This window comes from Mytilus californianus, unplaced genomic scaffold (assembly GCF_021869535.1).
Source record: "Mytilus californianus isolate M0D057914Y unplaced genomic scaffold, xbMytCali1.0.p SCAF_3, whole genome shotgun sequence".
Taxonomy (NCBI): domain Eukaryota; kingdom Metazoa; phylum Mollusca; class Bivalvia; order Mytilida; family Mytilidae; genus Mytilus; species Mytilus californianus.
Window position 1 is genome coordinate 70,095,480 of NW_026262679.1, and position 17,511 is coordinate 70,112,990.

Consider the following 17,511-nt stretch of genomic DNA (forward strand, 5'->3'; position numbering starts at 1 on the left):
TTTTGCTGTTCCCAGTTTTTCTTCATCCACTTGACTTTCGCCAAAAATGGGTGTGAATCTTCATTAAAGGGCAATAACTACAGAAAAATGACAAACAATTTTGGCCATCTTGACATAATTGTAGATCTTATAAAAATAAGAAGATGTGGTATGATTGCCAATGAGACAACTCTCCACCGGAGAGCAAATGAAATAGAAGTTTACCACTAAAGGTCACTGTACGGCCTTCAACAATAAGCAATACCCATACTGCGTAGTCAGATATAAAAGGCCCCAAAATAACAAATGTAAAACAATTCAAACGAGAAAACTAACGGCCTGATTTATGTACAAAACAAAGAACGAAAAACAAATATGATATACAGCAACAAACAACAACCACTGAAATACAGGCTCCTAACTTGGGACAGGCACATACAGAATGTGGCTGGGTTAAACTAGTTTGTTGGTGCCAAACCCTCCCCCTAACCTGGGACAGTGGTGTAACAGTACAACATATGAACAAACTATAAATTCAGTTGAAAAGGGCTTGTATGATCATTTTTGCTTTTTAAATTTCTATCCACTATACAGTTTCAAGATAATATTCCAAAATGCAAGTGTATTGTCCTTTCCATGAGAGCATACATACTATACTTACATTTGTATATTTATAATCACTGTTTGTTATAATCATTGTCTTTTGTCCATGCTGTCTAATTCTGCAATAAAAAATATTCATATAAATCATTATTTTTTTTAACAACATATGTTTATGTTATGAAGAATGCCAATTACAGTGCAAGCTATCTCTAAATATTTTTTGACTTTCAAGACATTGCTTTCATTTTCTAATGTTTTTTTTTCATTAAGACAAATAAAAAATAAACTGCTTCGCTGAGCGCAGCTAGATACGCCCGCAGAGGTCCAACCCTGAACAGTTGGGGCAAAAATGGACACAATATTCAAGCTTGATTCAGGTCTGAATTTGGATTGTAATTAAATATTTGACATATTATAGGTTTCTGAATAAATGTAGTCAAAGAACTTAAAATTGGTTATATGAATTGAATTTATATTCAATTAAAGATTTCTTGCTGTTGTGCAATAGTCCCCAATACTTAGTAAATCTGTTGTCAGACTATAAACAAATAAAGTTCAATTAATTCTCAATGTCATATTTATGGAAATAAAAAGGGAGCTTACATCAATAGATATAAACAATTCACCAAAGCTTCATGAGAATTGGTGACAGCATTTTTGAGTTATTGTCCGAAAACTGGAAAATCACCCCTTTTTTTAATGAATAAAACCCCATAACTCAGAAATGTAAAATGTAAAATTTATAAAATTCTAAAGGGAGCTTACATCAATACATACAAACAATTCACCAAAGTTTCATACGAATTGCTGAAAGGATTTTGGAGTTTTTGTCCAAAAACTGGAAAATCCCCCCTTTTTTTATGAATAAACCCTGTAACTCAGAAACGTAAAATTTAAAATTTATAAAAATGGAAAGGGAGCTCATGTCAATAGATATAAACAATTCATCACAATTTCTTGCAAGTTGGTGAAAGCATTCTTGACTTATTGTCCGAAAACTGGAAAATCCCCTTTTTTTAATGAATAAAACCCCATAACTCGGAAACGTAAAATCTAAATTTTTTAAAAAACGAAAGGGAGCTCACGTCAATAGATATAAACAATTCACCAAAGTTTTATGCAAATTGGTTAAAGCATTTTTGAGTTAATGTCCGACATGTTGACGACGGACAGACGGACGGACGGACAGAGGTATACCATAATACGTCCCGTAATCGGGCGTATAACAACATTAAATAAGTTCAAAATAATATAAAGTAAGATTAACATCAGTTTTTATTTCATTTTGAAACATATGTTAACAATCCTGTAAATAATGTAAACTTCAAAGCATCAGAAACTATGTATTGATTTAAGTCTCACATCTTTCCTAAAATATTGTAAACAAGCATTCTGAGAGTATTGCATGGCAATACATAGTCCCCTACCTGTTAAAAATTCATTGTATAGGAACAAAATACTAACTTGATCTATATCTTGTCATGGTGTAAACTATATAACAAATATCAAGTCAATATCTTCAAGCATGACAAAAAAAAGTGTTGAAAACTGATTATTTGAGCGAATTTCTAAGTCCAAGGGCCATAACTTTGCACAAAATCATCAGACCGGAACAAGATTGGAACTTGATCTGTAATTTGTCAAGATAAAACTATATACCAATTATCAAATCAATATCTTCAAGCATGACAAAAAAAGTGCGTAAAACTGATTATTCCAAGGACCATAACTCTGCACAAAATCATCAGACCGGAACAAAATTCAAACTTGATCTGTAACTTTTTATGATAAAACAATACACCAAATATCAAATCAATATCTTCAAGCGCGAAGAAAAAAAAAGTGAACAACTGATTTGCCGGACTGACGGATGGACAGACAGACGGACGGAGTGCAAACCTAAAGTCCCCTTCGACTTCGTCGGTAGGGGACTAACAAGCACTGATAATATTTCTGACTTCTCAGTCTTTAACAATTGACATGGGCTTTGACACTTATACAAACTGAGTCTTGAGTTTTAAACGGTTTTGACATATTAAAGAATATTGTCCTTGCAGGATGTTGGTGTACACTGGAAATTTTTTTTACATTACATATTTTTTCCCAATCATCTAAATACTATTTCTGAGTATGGTTGAATAAAAAAATTAGAAATACAAAAGTTCTTAATTCTCCAATTTGAATTGAAATAATTCTTTCATTTTAAGCTCTATGCTCATGAAAACATGCGTAGGCATGATATTTTAAACATCTGACACCTCGTTTATGGCCAGTGTGAAGACATTGACAAATAGAATGCCTAAATGTAAAAATGAACATAGATTGCAATCATTTTATAGTTTGTTCTTATGTTGTGCTGTTTAACCACTATCCCAGGTTAAGAGGAGGGCTGAATGCTTACACACGTTTAACCACGCCACATTCTTTTTGAGCCTGAAGTTCAGTGGTTGTCGTTGGTTAATGCCTGTCATATGTGTTTTTCATAAATTTTGTTATAAATTAGGCTGTTGGTTTTCTTGTTTGAATTGTTTCACATTTTTCATGTCTGGGCCTTTTAAAGCAAACAATAAGGTATGGGATTTTCTCATCATTGAACGCAGTATGGTTGCCTATAATTGCTTACATTTACTTCATTTGAACTCTGGTGGATAGTAATGTTATTGGCAATCATACCAGATCTCCTCATTTTTATATAGAGCATGATATGAAAGAATTATTTGGTAATTGTATTTGCTATTCTGCTACTGTAAAACTTACCTCTCCAGAAACAATGGTAATCTTTTGTCTTTGTGGACAAACTTCTCTAAGTTCTGTACGGTATGATCTTTCATGTCACCCTGACAATGAAATGAAGTGTCATAAATGAAATATTTCTCATGCACAAACTGCATTTTCCACATTTAATTTTGTTTTTGAAGACATATACAGTTTTTATAACAATTTTCTTTCTTCAGGGGGTAGGGCCAAATAATCTCCATGAAAATAAGATGTGCCAATGCTAATAAAACTGCATTACAAATATATTTCACTTACCACTAGTCGTTCCCCTTTAACTGACCTAATCACAAACAAATTTATTTGTTCATGTTTGACACTGCACCAGAAACAGCAGGCCTTGTTCTTGCCTCTGTGACTTTCTCAAGGTGAAACAAAACTCATAGTTATGCAAAATTTTCAAACTTTTCCTTCATGCACAAGTTGCTGTAGAAACTCACTTGCTAGTGATAACTTTGACAATCCATTTACTTACATGGAAATGAACCCAATCAACAGAATTTCTGATATCTTGGAAAATAGATTTGTAGGACATAAACAGGTCACCACATCTAACACCCATGTCTGATCTAAAAATAGAAAACAAAAACAACGTGCAGTTGGTCTGTATATTATATATATTTATATGTATTATAATGTCAAGGTAATTAAAATCCAAGCACAATATCTTGTTAAGTTATTTCTGAGCTATATTGTGATGTATGATCTTTCAATTCTCTGCTCAAATACACTTGTAATTCAAACTGAAATCAGACTATCAACTTTTAAATTGGACATTTTTATTTAAAAGATTTGTAACTACATGATACTATGTCCTTTGAATAATAAACTTTCATAATGTATTACAAAATAACGGTAATATAAGATAAGAAAGTTTGGCTGATATTCTCACTGACAAAAAAAATATAGTATTAGCTACACCCCATAACCATAAAGTAGGATATTATTTTGCCCCTGATGCTAACCTATTCTGTAATTGTGCACCCCAATAAAAGTTAGGCTAATCCTTAACATAACAAGATAGGACCTGTGATTTATACACAAACTTTTTGTCAAAAATGTAAAATAAGTTAATGTGATCTATTTAGTTTGGATGCTGACCTACTCAAAATTTAATATGACTTCTCCATATTTCATCAATGTGGCAGAACCATTAAATGTTCCTCCAGTGAGAATAAACATGAATAAAAGAAGATGTATTAAAGGACAGAAACTGAACAACACAATAAAACCAGAAATGCCATCTTGACATTTAAGTAAAAGAAGAATAGCAAATTCACTGCAAGATATCTATCTAAATAAGATTACCCTTATGTTTCCTATGATATTATGAGGTACATCTGCCCAAAATAAAGACTATGAGTACTTCAATATTCCACATGAACTTCTTTGAGGAAAACTAATAAGCTGTTTTAAACACAGAATTTTTCAATTGAAACTCTTTTCAATTCTTGTAACCAATACACCCACTGCTTTGTTTTGTCAATTCAAGTCCCTTGACCTAATCCTATTTGGTCTAAAAAGTAGGTGTTGTTCAGTACTCAAGCTGTCTTGATGACTTGAAATTCAAGTTATCATTGGTCATTTTTGTAGAAAGCAGACAAAATGATAATTTCTAACCAACAGAGAGGGAATGATAAGGTTATTTTTTAAACCTTGAAAAATCACTAAGTATTATATAATTTTCTACTTGAATTTTGTCTTGAAAAATATACTTTGAACCCTCTTAACTTCCATAAGTTAAGGTAAACTACAAATAAAATGCTCCGCTGGGGCGCAGCTTGATACGACCGCAGAGGTCAAACCCTGAACAGTTGGGGCAAGTATGGACACAACATTCAAGCTTGATACAGCACTGAATTTGGATTGTAATTAAATATTTGACACAGCATAGGTTTCTGACACAGAATGAAAGTGGTCTAAGAACTTATAATTTTTTAATTTACCTATTCATACATGTGATGGACTGTGAAACTCAGATCAGGAGATTGGGAAATTTTGGTCAGGAGATTAGGACTCAGATCTGGAGGTTTTTAATCGACATAAATTTTGTCGTAAATGTAACCGTGTGCTGTAAAAATGGTCTTTTAAAGTGTGTTTTCTTCAACTTTCTATCCAACTTATTATGTTTATAGTACCCTTGTACTTATAATGTTTCTCCATCTTTATATTCTACATGTTCAATCTAACATTTTTTTTTTCAGTATGTTCTTTAAATTTTTTACTTCATATTCTATAAAACAATCATTGCAACCAGAACATTTGTTTAACTATCTGCAAATAGCTTTTGTTTGCATACTCAGAAAATCATTCTAACTGTATAACAAGGGTCATAGTTATCATATAAATTTCAATTTAAGCCTTGAAAGGAAGTATAGAATCCTCAAATAATTTTCAAATTATTATTTTTTTATTTGTCCTAAGACATTTAAAATCATTTATTTACCATCCTTTTATGATTATGTGTTCAATTTATATTTTATTTATATTCTTTTAAAAATTTTCATTATTAAAAGGAAAGTAACTTAAAACAGGATAAATCAAGGGAAGTAACCCAATAAATACACAGTTTTTGTTACACAACGGCAGTTAGCCTGAGGTAAAAAATCGTTGATTACCAGTATGTTTGACACCCAAGCTGACAAGTGAAGCCATATAATTATGCATGTTAATTGATTTACAGGTAAAATATAACTTCAGGTAATGTGAGTTACACCAGATGCCTGAGATGATATGTTGGGCAGAAATTTTTCATTCATGAAAAATTTCATACACAGGATTATTTCCTCTTCAACGGGAGGTCGGGAGGAGACTCCTGAAAACGGGATTATTGTACTCCTGTCGGGAGGTTCACATGTATGCTATTCAAGCCATATCATTATTATTTGCTTTTATATATAAATCAGAAATAACCAATTTAAAATGGAAAATTTTAAAGAAAAAAAAGGAAAACCCCCCCCCCCCCCAAAGTTTTTGAACCCCCTTATGATTCATCACCCCCACACTCAATCCCAGCTTTCCCTTTGTGGTATGGTACCTTGCAGTACAATTTTAGAGAGATCCATTCACTTGAACACAAGTTATTGTCTGGAAACTAGAAAAATTATTGTTTTTTGGTCCCTTTTTGGCCCTTAATTCCTAAACGTTTAGGGCAATTACCCCAAAACTCTAACCCAGCTTTCCCTTTGTGATATGGAACCTTGCAGTACAATTTCAGAGAGATCCATACACTTGAACACAAGTTATTGTCTGGAAACAAGAAAAATGCTTATTTTTTGCCCCTTGATAGCCCCTAATTACTAAAATTTTTGGGCAATTACCCCCAAAATCAATTCCAGCTTTCCCTTTGTGATATGGAACCTTGTAGTACAATTTTATAAAGATCCATACACTTACAAACAAGTTATTGTCATGAAACTAGAAAAATGCTTGTTTTTTGCCCCTTTTTGGCCCCTAATTCCCAAAATTTGGAAGAAATTACCCCCAAAAATCAATCCCAGTATTCCCTTTGTGATATGGAACCTTGTGATACAATGTCAGAGAGATCCATACACTTACACACAAGTTATTGTCATGAAACTAGAAAAATGCTTGTTTTTTGCCCCTTTTTGGCCCCTAATTCCTAAAATTTGGAGGCAATTACCCCCAAAATCAATCCCAGCATTCCCTTTGTGATATGGAACCTTGTGGTACAATGTCAGAGAGATCCATATACTTACACACAAGTAATGTCTGGAAGTTACAAAAATGCTTATTTTTGGCCCCTTTTTGGCCCCTAATTCCTTAACTGTTAGTACCATAACCCCCAAAATCAATCCCCACCTTCCTTTTGTGGTATTGAACCTTATGGTAAAATTTCATTGAGATCCATTTACTTAAACTAAAGTTAGAGTGCGAAAACTAATGTGTATTCGGACGACGACGCCGGACGACGACGACGACGCCAACGTCATACCAATATACGACCACAAAAATTTGTTTGCGGTCGTATAAAAACACTAAAAATAGCTAGTACCTCATTTTCAGATACTCGAAATGATATTCAAATATGAGCAATAGTCTTCCCCAAAAAAGATAAACTACTACAAAGTGTCATATAGAATTGATGAAAGTGAAATACCTTTTTCGGGAAAGGCTGCTGCTCATATTTAATCCAACCAAACACTATATATAAACTGGCCATTTTTGGTCAAATAGGTCACTTATGACATAACAAATGACATTTCTACACTGAAATTACCAGACTATCCTCCTATATTTCATCAGTAGAATTTACAAAATTTTGAAAGAATAGAAAATTTTACTATTTTTGCAATTTAAGGTTAAGCAGTTGCTTTATCATACAACCTCATTTCTATTTCTTGTTCTACATTGAACAAAAGATTGGATAATGCAACATGTTAGATCCCCACTTGTTTTAAGACTGACTGACCTTGGGTTTAATGACTTACTGGTATATAGAAATTGGACCTTTTTTAAAGTCTATAAATAAGTTATTGTTCATGTAAAGAAAGAGAATATACCATCAATTTTGGGGAGCACATGAACATGTATCTATAAACTGATACACACAGCCCAACAACTAGTAGGTTAAATAACTTTTCAAAATAATTTCATTAAATCATGAAAACTAGTATTAAAAAGAAACAAACTATAGTGTTAACAAAATGTTTTCACTATATTTCATTGCCCAGTTTATTGTTTATTTCATTTTCATAAGAGCTGAAATATGTAAAATCCTCATTATATTATTATTGAATATGACTGTAGATTTTATTTGTAGATTCTTTTCTAAAAACTTTTCGTAAATTGCAAAAGTTTTGCAGATAATTAAAACTGCAGAATTCTGGTATTTTCTTCAATTATTGGTATAAAAAGTTGAAAAAAAATGTTTGATGATAAATTGGATTGTCTTCCTTATAAATAACAAAATAGACTATTAATTTGTAAAACACAGCAAAAATTAACTGATCAATGTTAGTCAAAAACTAATGATCACTAATGAATAACTCCCTCCCCACCACTTTTTAGTAGACATAAAAAACAGGGGAGAAATATTTCATTATATTCCACTTTGGCAAATTTTGACACTTGCTTATTACCGGTAAGTATCATTTGCATTCATTCTTTAAAAATATGTACAGTTTAGTTCCTACCAATTTTGAACACTTTCATGAAAAAATCTGTACCTTACATAGAAAATAAGACTAACAATTTATGAGTTTATCTCAAATATTTCTTCTTTTCAACCAGAACAGAAACCCATACTTTTTTTTCCCTTTTTAACAGCATTATTAAATAAATATTACCACTTTTTGCAGCTGCCTAATTCTTCAGTCAAAATTTACCTAGCTAAGAGCAGCTTTCATTTAGGAATATTTTATCTTCTTGTAGCTATTGAACAAGGACGATAAACAGTAATGCACAAAGTATTCTAAGTGTACGATTAACGGAATGATTATTTACTTCTCTAGTATTTCCCCACCACCTTTTTTAAGAAATAATATAACAATAACTAGTTACATTTAAGGAGAAATATACCAGAATTCTGTAGTTATCATCAGATATTAGGTTTACCTAATACTTTACCTCCAAACATAGGCATGATAGGCGACACGTTACCATGGTAACATCACCTGTCAATAGCATCAAAATATTCTCCCATGTTGTTCAAAGAAAAAATAAATATAGCAAGAATGTTCAAGACCGACAAGTAGGCAATTATCTGATCCACAGTTTTATTAATGTCAGAACTTTCTTAATTGATATAGTTTAGGCATTTGAAAATTTTGCACAAGATGCATATTGGAAATAGACCAGTAAGATCAGCGTTGGGTTTAGATGGAATTTATCTGTTTTAGGTCAAAAGAGAAACATTCTACTTGGTTTGTTTCATTCAAAGTGTGAGTAAAAAAGTTTCCCAAGATATTTAAGTTCTACTTTTCTATGACAATTTAGTCTTTCAGGTAAAGACTCTTAAACCTAAAGTTTGAAACAGTTTTTCAAATTTTGAATCTTTCTAAAGTTCTGACATCTCATACTACAGCAATAAAAAATATTTTTTAACAAACCATCTGAAGCAAAATTATGATTTTCATTTTATGAAAAGAATTAATCAAATTCTCAAATAATTACTAGATTTCTAATAATAACATTTTGAGATAAAAAAAACAGGACAATTGCCCCCATTTGTCAATTTTAAACATTCATCAAGAATTACTGACAGTTCCTAAAGCCAAGTTTCACAATGTGTTGTATTCTTTTACAACATGTCAAGCTCAGGACATGTATGTTGCAAGTGATTTTTCATAGTTGGAGGTCATATGGTAGCCACTAGATGTTCATTGTTGCTTGCAATGTAATGCATGATATTGCTGTGTATTATAAACTCCACATTTGCCTTTTTTTCACATTTGATGTTTTTGAATGAAAAATTCTACTCTCAAATTGTTCATGTAAATTTTTAAATTGTTTCAGCAATTAGAAGACTGAGAGGTTCTTTAATTCAAATATTATTGTATTGTAATTGTAACTGTAAATATAAATTTGTAGCAAAATATGAAACATACAAATTACTTCAAGATTGGAGCTGCAATTTTCAATGTGTAGTAAAAGCAATGCTTGTTTTATTATTGTATTTTGCTTCAACTTCCTTTATGGTGTAACATATTGGATTATTCCAAATAAAACAATTTTTCAAACAAAACAATGTGTCCTTTTCCAGAGAAACGGTAACATACATGATGATATTAAAATTCAGGTACTGTGGATTAATTAATTTTTTTTGTGGGTACCAATTTTTCGTGAATTGAAAAAAAATCATATTTTCGTGGATATTTGATTTCGCGTTTTTTTTCCAAAGTCTGCATACAACCCTATGGTAAATCCCATGAATAATAATGAATCCACAGTAATATGCCCTTAGCCAATGTTCCTCTAAAGGTTCAGTTGATAATATATAATGTGCCTTTTCAATGCAGCTAATATGCCATGGCATCCTGATAGTTAAATTTATATTTTTTTTACTGCACCGACTACGGAAAATTTAATACTGATGGTACATCATGCATCTGATCAGTTATAAACTTTGCAAATAAACTGAGAAAAACATACAACTACAACTGTATACAGTACTCCAATGCACACATTTACATATACAAAATCAAAAGAATCATGATAAAACTATTGGCAGGACCTGACATCAACCTACATACATTTAATGAAAAACTGTTCACATTTAGCCTAATCTTTGAAATGTAAATTCTTACAAATAAAACTTATACTAAAGGGTCCAGGAACTAACTATGGATTCATTTATTTTCATGAGTACCAATTTTCTTGGATTGAAGAAAACTTGCATTTTTCGTGGATATTTGATTTTGTGGTTTTGCAAAAGGCTGCATACATGCCTATAGAAAATCTGTAATTCTTTGACCATTTAAATCTGTGGTTCACCTGTACCCACAAAATCCATGAAAATTGGTATCCCACGAATAATAATGAATCCACAGTATATAACTTTCCATTCATCTATGATTAATATTGACTAGCATTTCGCCTAGATTCTCAAAAAGTTCATGGTGTTATTGCATAGAGTACTTTTAGCTCTATCATTTAAACTTATTGTCTTACAATAAAATGTTAACCAAAGAGCTTATATCACTCCCCTATCATTAATGAAAAATACTGACTAGCGTTTGTCCTAGATTCCAAGAACATCCTGGTGTAATTTCATTTAAAAGGGCACATGGAACTATGTAAATGTTACACAGAAAATTGAAGTTGACCTCAAATAAGAATCACATAATGTCCCTGACTACATCAAGGATATATGTGAATAACGTAAGATGAAGTGTAAACACTGATTAAATAGCAACCCAACAAGTTGACCAAAATAGACTACAGCTAAATGCTAATTGTTGTCATAACATGGCTAAATGCCAATTGTTGCCACAGGATATGTATAATCAACATTACAAGACAAGTGTCACAATTGGAGCAGGAACTACTGACCCTTTCAAAGCACATGACATCACCCTGGTTTTTTGATTGGTGTTTGTGTTGCTGAATCTTTTTTCTTTGGACTTTTGTTTGTCTGTGATCTTTTTTCTTTTGGTCATTGGGTTGTCTAGTTTATGATTGCCCTCTTGGTATCATCTCCCCTTTTTTATTTGTCTATATCTCCTATTGTTATTTGTGGATCTGGATAGAAAATGATATCTTGTTTATGAAGTCCAGATCTTTTTGGTTGAATTATTGTACTACTGATGATACAATTTGCCTATGTCAAGACAAATATATGATATAAGCACTTGTTCATATCAATGACTTGTGTTTTTGACCTCTTGAAGATCATGTTATGAATGTCGATGTCTCATTCTGCATACCTCATTTTTCTTAGTCTACTTACATAATTAAACATTTTACTTACCGTTTTTTCAAGTTATAAAAGAAATGTAAAATTGAGAAAGCAAACACATGGACCTGATTAATAACATGCACTAGATGCTTATATAAGAAACAATGATCACATGACATTTATCTATTATTAAAAGTACTCAATACTTACTGTTCATAATCTTTCTTTGATATGAAGAAATCAATCATGCAGGCTATCATGTAGGTTTCTGAAAAACACATAGAAGTATTTTGATTTAGTTTGGGTTTTTTTTACAAAAATTTTGACAAGAAACAAACAAAAATAATCATAGAACTAGATTATAATTTTACTAACCACACTAACTTGAGGATAACTTAAGTTCAGGAATACATATCTAATGGCTTGCTAGCTGGCATTAATACAGGAAATTATTTATTTGATCCTGGAAATTTCAAACTAAAATTTCAAACTAGTGTTTACTGCCTCTCCACCAAGCACAATGTATTAAGGATGGATGGATGAATGAATTGGTGTTAAACATCCAGTGGCAGATATTACATGCAGATCAGGACGAGAAGGTGGATGTGATATGATTGTAAAACCTACTTTGCAGTAGACACTCTGTTATTAATGCGCTATTTCACACGCTAACAGTCCCCAGGAAGACATATCACCCTACCCTGACACATTATTTAGAGTCCTAACTTACAAGTCTTTTTCTCTAACTCTTAAATGCTGCATCCTAAGGGGAGAAGTAGCAAATACCAGAGTTCAAGTTTTGGTTTGACCAGGCTGGGGATTGAACCCATGACCTCCCAAACTCGAGGCAAACATGTCACCATAAGACCATTGAGGCAGTTCACTGCATTTAGCCTGGTTACCTAACAGTAAGAATAATTTGTCAAGAGTAAAGTGACATTTCTTTCTGCTAACCATTTTGCCCTGTGAGCTAGCACATTAAAATCCAACTGAGCATTTCGGTCTAATACAAAGCAGGAAATCTTGATATCAATTTCACGTTATTTTCCAGAATATGTGTGTCATATTTGTTGCTAAATATTAAGCACAATCAATCATTCAATCTTATATCTGTTGATCTTATTAACCATTTCCCCATGTCTGGCAATCTGGATTTTAACTTTAAGATAATCTTTATATCATTTTCTATTTCCTGTATTTAACTTATGATATGAACTGAATGGAAGCTGCATCAAAGGCACAAACTATCCATTATCAAGAATTTGATAGTTCACAAAAAGTATGAGGTGAATATGTAAGAGGTAAAAACCCTCACTGCTTCCTTCTTGAAAAGTTCAGGATCAAATATTTTTAAGATCCTGTGAAAGTTTTTTCTCAAGATATGAAGTGAAGGACATTAATCAATCACAATTTTGCCTTTTATTTATAGTAACAATATATACTAAATTACAACATACCTGGGATATTAAATAGTGTATTCAGCACATATATCCTGTTCTCATCCAACTGTACATATTTGTTGGGATACATTTTTCCTATCTCATAGCTGGAAATGTACAAAAGAAAAGGTTAAAAAAGAAATATATAACTATCAGAGTTTTTTATACATAACATACCTATTAGATAAATCATGTCTTAATTCATACCAAGTTGTTCAAATTTTTCTAATACACACTCACATAAACTGTTTAAAGTTTACATCTTTCAAGTGTCTGTCAAAGATCAAACTAACGAGAAATAATTCATAATTAAATGGTAGCAAACCAACAATAAGTTTTGTCATTTAGAATTGTCTCTAGAGGAACATATTCTCATGCAAGCTAATATATACTGTATATGTCATTTTGTGGCCTTTTATAGCTTACTATGCATATGATTCAAATAGTTCACATCATTATGCACATATGTAATAAGTTTCAAGTTGATGAGACCACAGATTCATGATATACTATCTTAAATATAAACTATCTTAATTGAAAAAAAAAAAACCTTTTGCCTTTCTTTCCAAAAAATCTTTCTAGCTAAAGTGTATGAACGTACCTTTTCATAAACCTGAATCCATGCACAGCTACCAAGACATTACCATAGCAATCCACTTTCAGTAAAGTTCCAAACTGCCTGTCAAACCAAAGACCCCTACAATAATACAATAAACAGCTGCGCCATGAGCACATGATACGCCCGTCATCTTGTGTGTGAATTTTTATGCAATAATCATAAATAGTTTCTGACATACGGCCTGACATGCGAAAACCCCCTTTTTTATACAAAAAACTCAATATCCCTAAAATAAAATTTTGAATCAAAACCAAAAAGAATACAGATCTTTAGATTAAGATAACTAAGAAGTGTGTAAAATTTTAAGCAATAATCGTAAATTGTTTTTGAGATAGGGAGAGACATGTGAAAAACCCCCTTTTTAAAAAAAAAAAAATCAATATCTCAAAAATAAAATTTTGAATCAAAACCAAAAAGTATACAGATCTTTAGATAAATATAACTAAGAAGTGTGTAAAATTTTAAGCAATAATCATAAATCGTTTTTGAGATACGGAGCGACATGTGAAAAACCCCTCTCCCTTTTTTTACAAAATACTCAATAACTCAAAAATAAAATTTTGAATCATCACCAAAAAGTATACAGATCTTAAGATTAATATTAATAAGAAGTGTGTAAAGTTTTAAGCAATAATCATAAACTGTTTTTGAGATACAGCGCGACATGTGAAAAACCCCTCCCCCTTTTTTTACAAAATACTCAATAACTCAAAAATAAAATTTTGAATTATCACCAAAAAGTATACAGATCTTAAGATTAATATAACTAAGAAGTGTGTAAAGTTTTAAGCAATAATCATAAACTGCTTTTGAGATACGGCGCGACATGTGAAAAACCCCTCCCCTTTTTTAACAAATTACTCAATATCTCTACAATAAAATTTTGAATCATCACCAAAAAGTATACAGATCTTAAGATTAATATAACTAAGAAGTGTGTAAAGTTTTAAGCCATAATCATAAATTGTTTTTGAGATACGGTGCGACATGTGAAAAAAAACACACACCTGTTTTAGTTACTAAGTCCCGTAACTCAAAAAGTTTTAATCTTATTTTCACCAAAAAGTATACAGATCGTTTGACCATCATAAGAAACAACTATGTTAAGTTTCATGAAATTTGGATAAGTTGTTCTCAAGTTACGGTGCGACATGTTTACGCCGGACAGACAGACGGACAGATGACATTTGTATACCATAATACATCCCATCAAAATTTTGACGGGCGTATAAAAATCATAAATGGATAGTCATAAACAACAGGATTCAATATTTGACCAAAATATATTTAAGGAATTTTAGTACAGGTCAAAATGACAAGTTATACACAGATGAGGGAAAACTTTAAAAAATTCACTGACTCAATCAAAATCTTAGTCATTGATGCAATTTTTTGCTGCAGTAAAATGTTATTCCATTCAAACTTTATAATAAAACTTTGACTGCAATCTGTATAAATTAGTCCAATGATTCCCTAAATCATCCTCAATAAACATGAAATATTTGAAGATGGACATTCAGCAAACAATAATCAATCAATCAATTATCAATATAAGTTTAGCTATCTATAAAACCAGGTTTAATCCACCATTTTCTACATGCTTGTACCAAGTCAGGAATATGACATTTGTTTGATGTGTTTGAGCTTTCGATTTTGCCATTTGATTAGGGACTTTCCGATTTGAATTTTCCTCGGAGTTCAGTATTTTTGTTATTTCACTTTTTAAAAGATACTTTAAATGATAAGATTTATAAGATAATTGATTTACAGAATTTTAAGAAGAATGATCTATAGTTCAGCTGTCTAAAAAATCTATTTGTTGTTGAATTCCAATTTAAGCACTAATTTTACAGAGAAACAATTTAAATACTGGCTGATATACTTTAGAGACTATAAATGTCTTTTTCCTAGCTTTGCAAAAATCAACATTTAAAATATTTTTTTATGTTGAAAAAAATTCAAGTATAAAACATTACTTCTTTACACAACTGCTATCCCTTACCTGCAGGGAAATGCTGGATCATATTTAAAATCTTCAATTTCCTTGGGATAACCAATGGCAACAAGTCTTTCTTTCAATTTCTCAAATCCCATATCTTCATACACTGGTGATTTGTACACTAAATTTGAAAAAAAAATAATGAATAAAACCATAGTGTTCTGTTACACAACTGTCCCATGTGAGGGGAGGGTTGAGCACCCACCAACATGTTTAACCTGCAACATTCTTTATGTGCCTGTCCCAAGTCAGGAGCAAATTTTTTTAGTGGTCGTCATTGGATCGTGTCTCCCATATTTTTTTCTGCTTATTTTATTTGCATAAATCAGATAGTTGGTTTTCCCTTCTGAATTTCACATTTTGTAATGCCAGGGCCTACTACATTGTATTGGTTTTGTTCATTGTTAAAGGCGGTAAGACCTTTAGCTGTTTACATCCTCGTCCTTGGTTACTGGTGGATCGTTATCTCATTGGCAATCATACCACATCTCCTCATTTTTATAAAAATATGGCGTAATAGTCTTTTTATTGTTATCTTTTATGACTATGTAATCAAAGATTATTTATGATAAACTGATACATCCATCAAGACACTCATGGTGTTGTATTGTATTGTGAAATATTTGGTCATCTCTGTTGAACTTATTTATAATCTGCCAATTTTTTGGGCTATTTACAACCTTATATTTCTTAGTATTGGATCTGGCCCATCTGTAAAAACCTTATATTGACCTATAAATTTCTATTTAACATAATTTACATCGTTGGTTTTTATAACATAGACATGATATACCTAACCTTCCCTTTTATTCCTAATGCCTTTGTTTTGAGATCATCTTATTTTGTATGCAGTGTTACATCTAAGTTTTTTGTTATTGTTAATTGTATACCTGCGAGAGTATAATCCATATCAAATCCAAATATCTTTATCTTTGCCATGTTCAGACTTCTATTTACAAACACTCTACAAATATACAATAAATACATCCATCAATTTCTCAATACTCAACATTAAATCTTATTAAATACAAAATTTATATCCACTTATAAAAACCTCTATGTTTCAAGAACTGATCTATATTAATCTCAAAAGAAATATTTATTTGGTGAATTTCTCTTATTAAATCAATTATTCCAAAGCAGCTCCTGCTGTGTCATGATGTATATATATAAACAAGCATTCTGAGAGTATTGCATGGCAATACATAGTCCCCTACCAGTTAAAAAATCATTGTACTGGAACAAAATGCTATCTTGATCTATAACTTTTCATGGTGTAAACTAAATAATAAATATCAAGTCAATATCTTCAAGCATGACGAAAAAAAGTGTGGAAAACTGATTATTTAAGTGAATTTTCTAAGTCCTAGGACCATAACTCTGCACAAAATCATCAGACCCGAACAAAATTTGAATTAGATCTGTAACTTGTCATGATAAAAAAATATACCAAATTGGCAATTATCAAATCAATATCTTCAAGCATGACTAAATAAAATGCTCCGCTGGGGCGCAGCTTGATACGACCGCAGAGGTCGAACCCTGAACAGTTGGGGCAAGTATGGACACAACATTCAAGCTGGATTCAGCACTGAATTTGGATTGTACTTAAATATTTGACACAGCATAGGTTTCTGATACAGAATGAAAGTGGTCTAAGAACTTAAAAATTTTTAATTTACCTGTTCAAACCATATCATTATTATTTGCTTTTATTTATAAATCAGAAATAACCAAT

At 31.5% G+C, this 17,511-nt stretch overlaps 1 protein-coding gene across 3 annotated transcripts in view; it reads right to left on the bottom strand.

Annotated features, from left to right (window-relative positions):
• The window catches only part of LOC127734981 (cytosolic purine 5'-nucleotidase-like), a 71,727-nt gene that overhangs the window by 16,479 nt on the left and 37,737 nt on the right, over positions 1-17,511 (bottom strand). For all 3 annotated transcript variants that reach the window (XM_052245035.1, XM_052245033.1, XM_052245034.1), the window contains 8 exons: positions 16,664-16,737; positions 15,777-15,894; positions 13,757-13,852; positions 13,174-13,262; positions 11,927-11,984; positions 3,833-3,926; positions 3,340-3,419; positions 641-701 (listed from right to left, as the gene is read on the bottom strand). In XM_052245035.1, the coding sequence (XP_052100995.1) occupies positions 641-701; positions 3,340-3,419; positions 3,833-3,926; positions 11,927-11,984; positions 13,174-13,262; positions 13,757-13,852; positions 15,777-15,894; positions 16,664-16,737 (670 nt within the window). The remainder of the gene's footprint in view (positions 1-640; positions 702-3,339; positions 3,420-3,832; positions 3,927-11,926; positions 11,985-13,173; positions 13,263-13,756; positions 13,853-15,776; positions 15,895-16,663; positions 16,738-17,511) is intronic.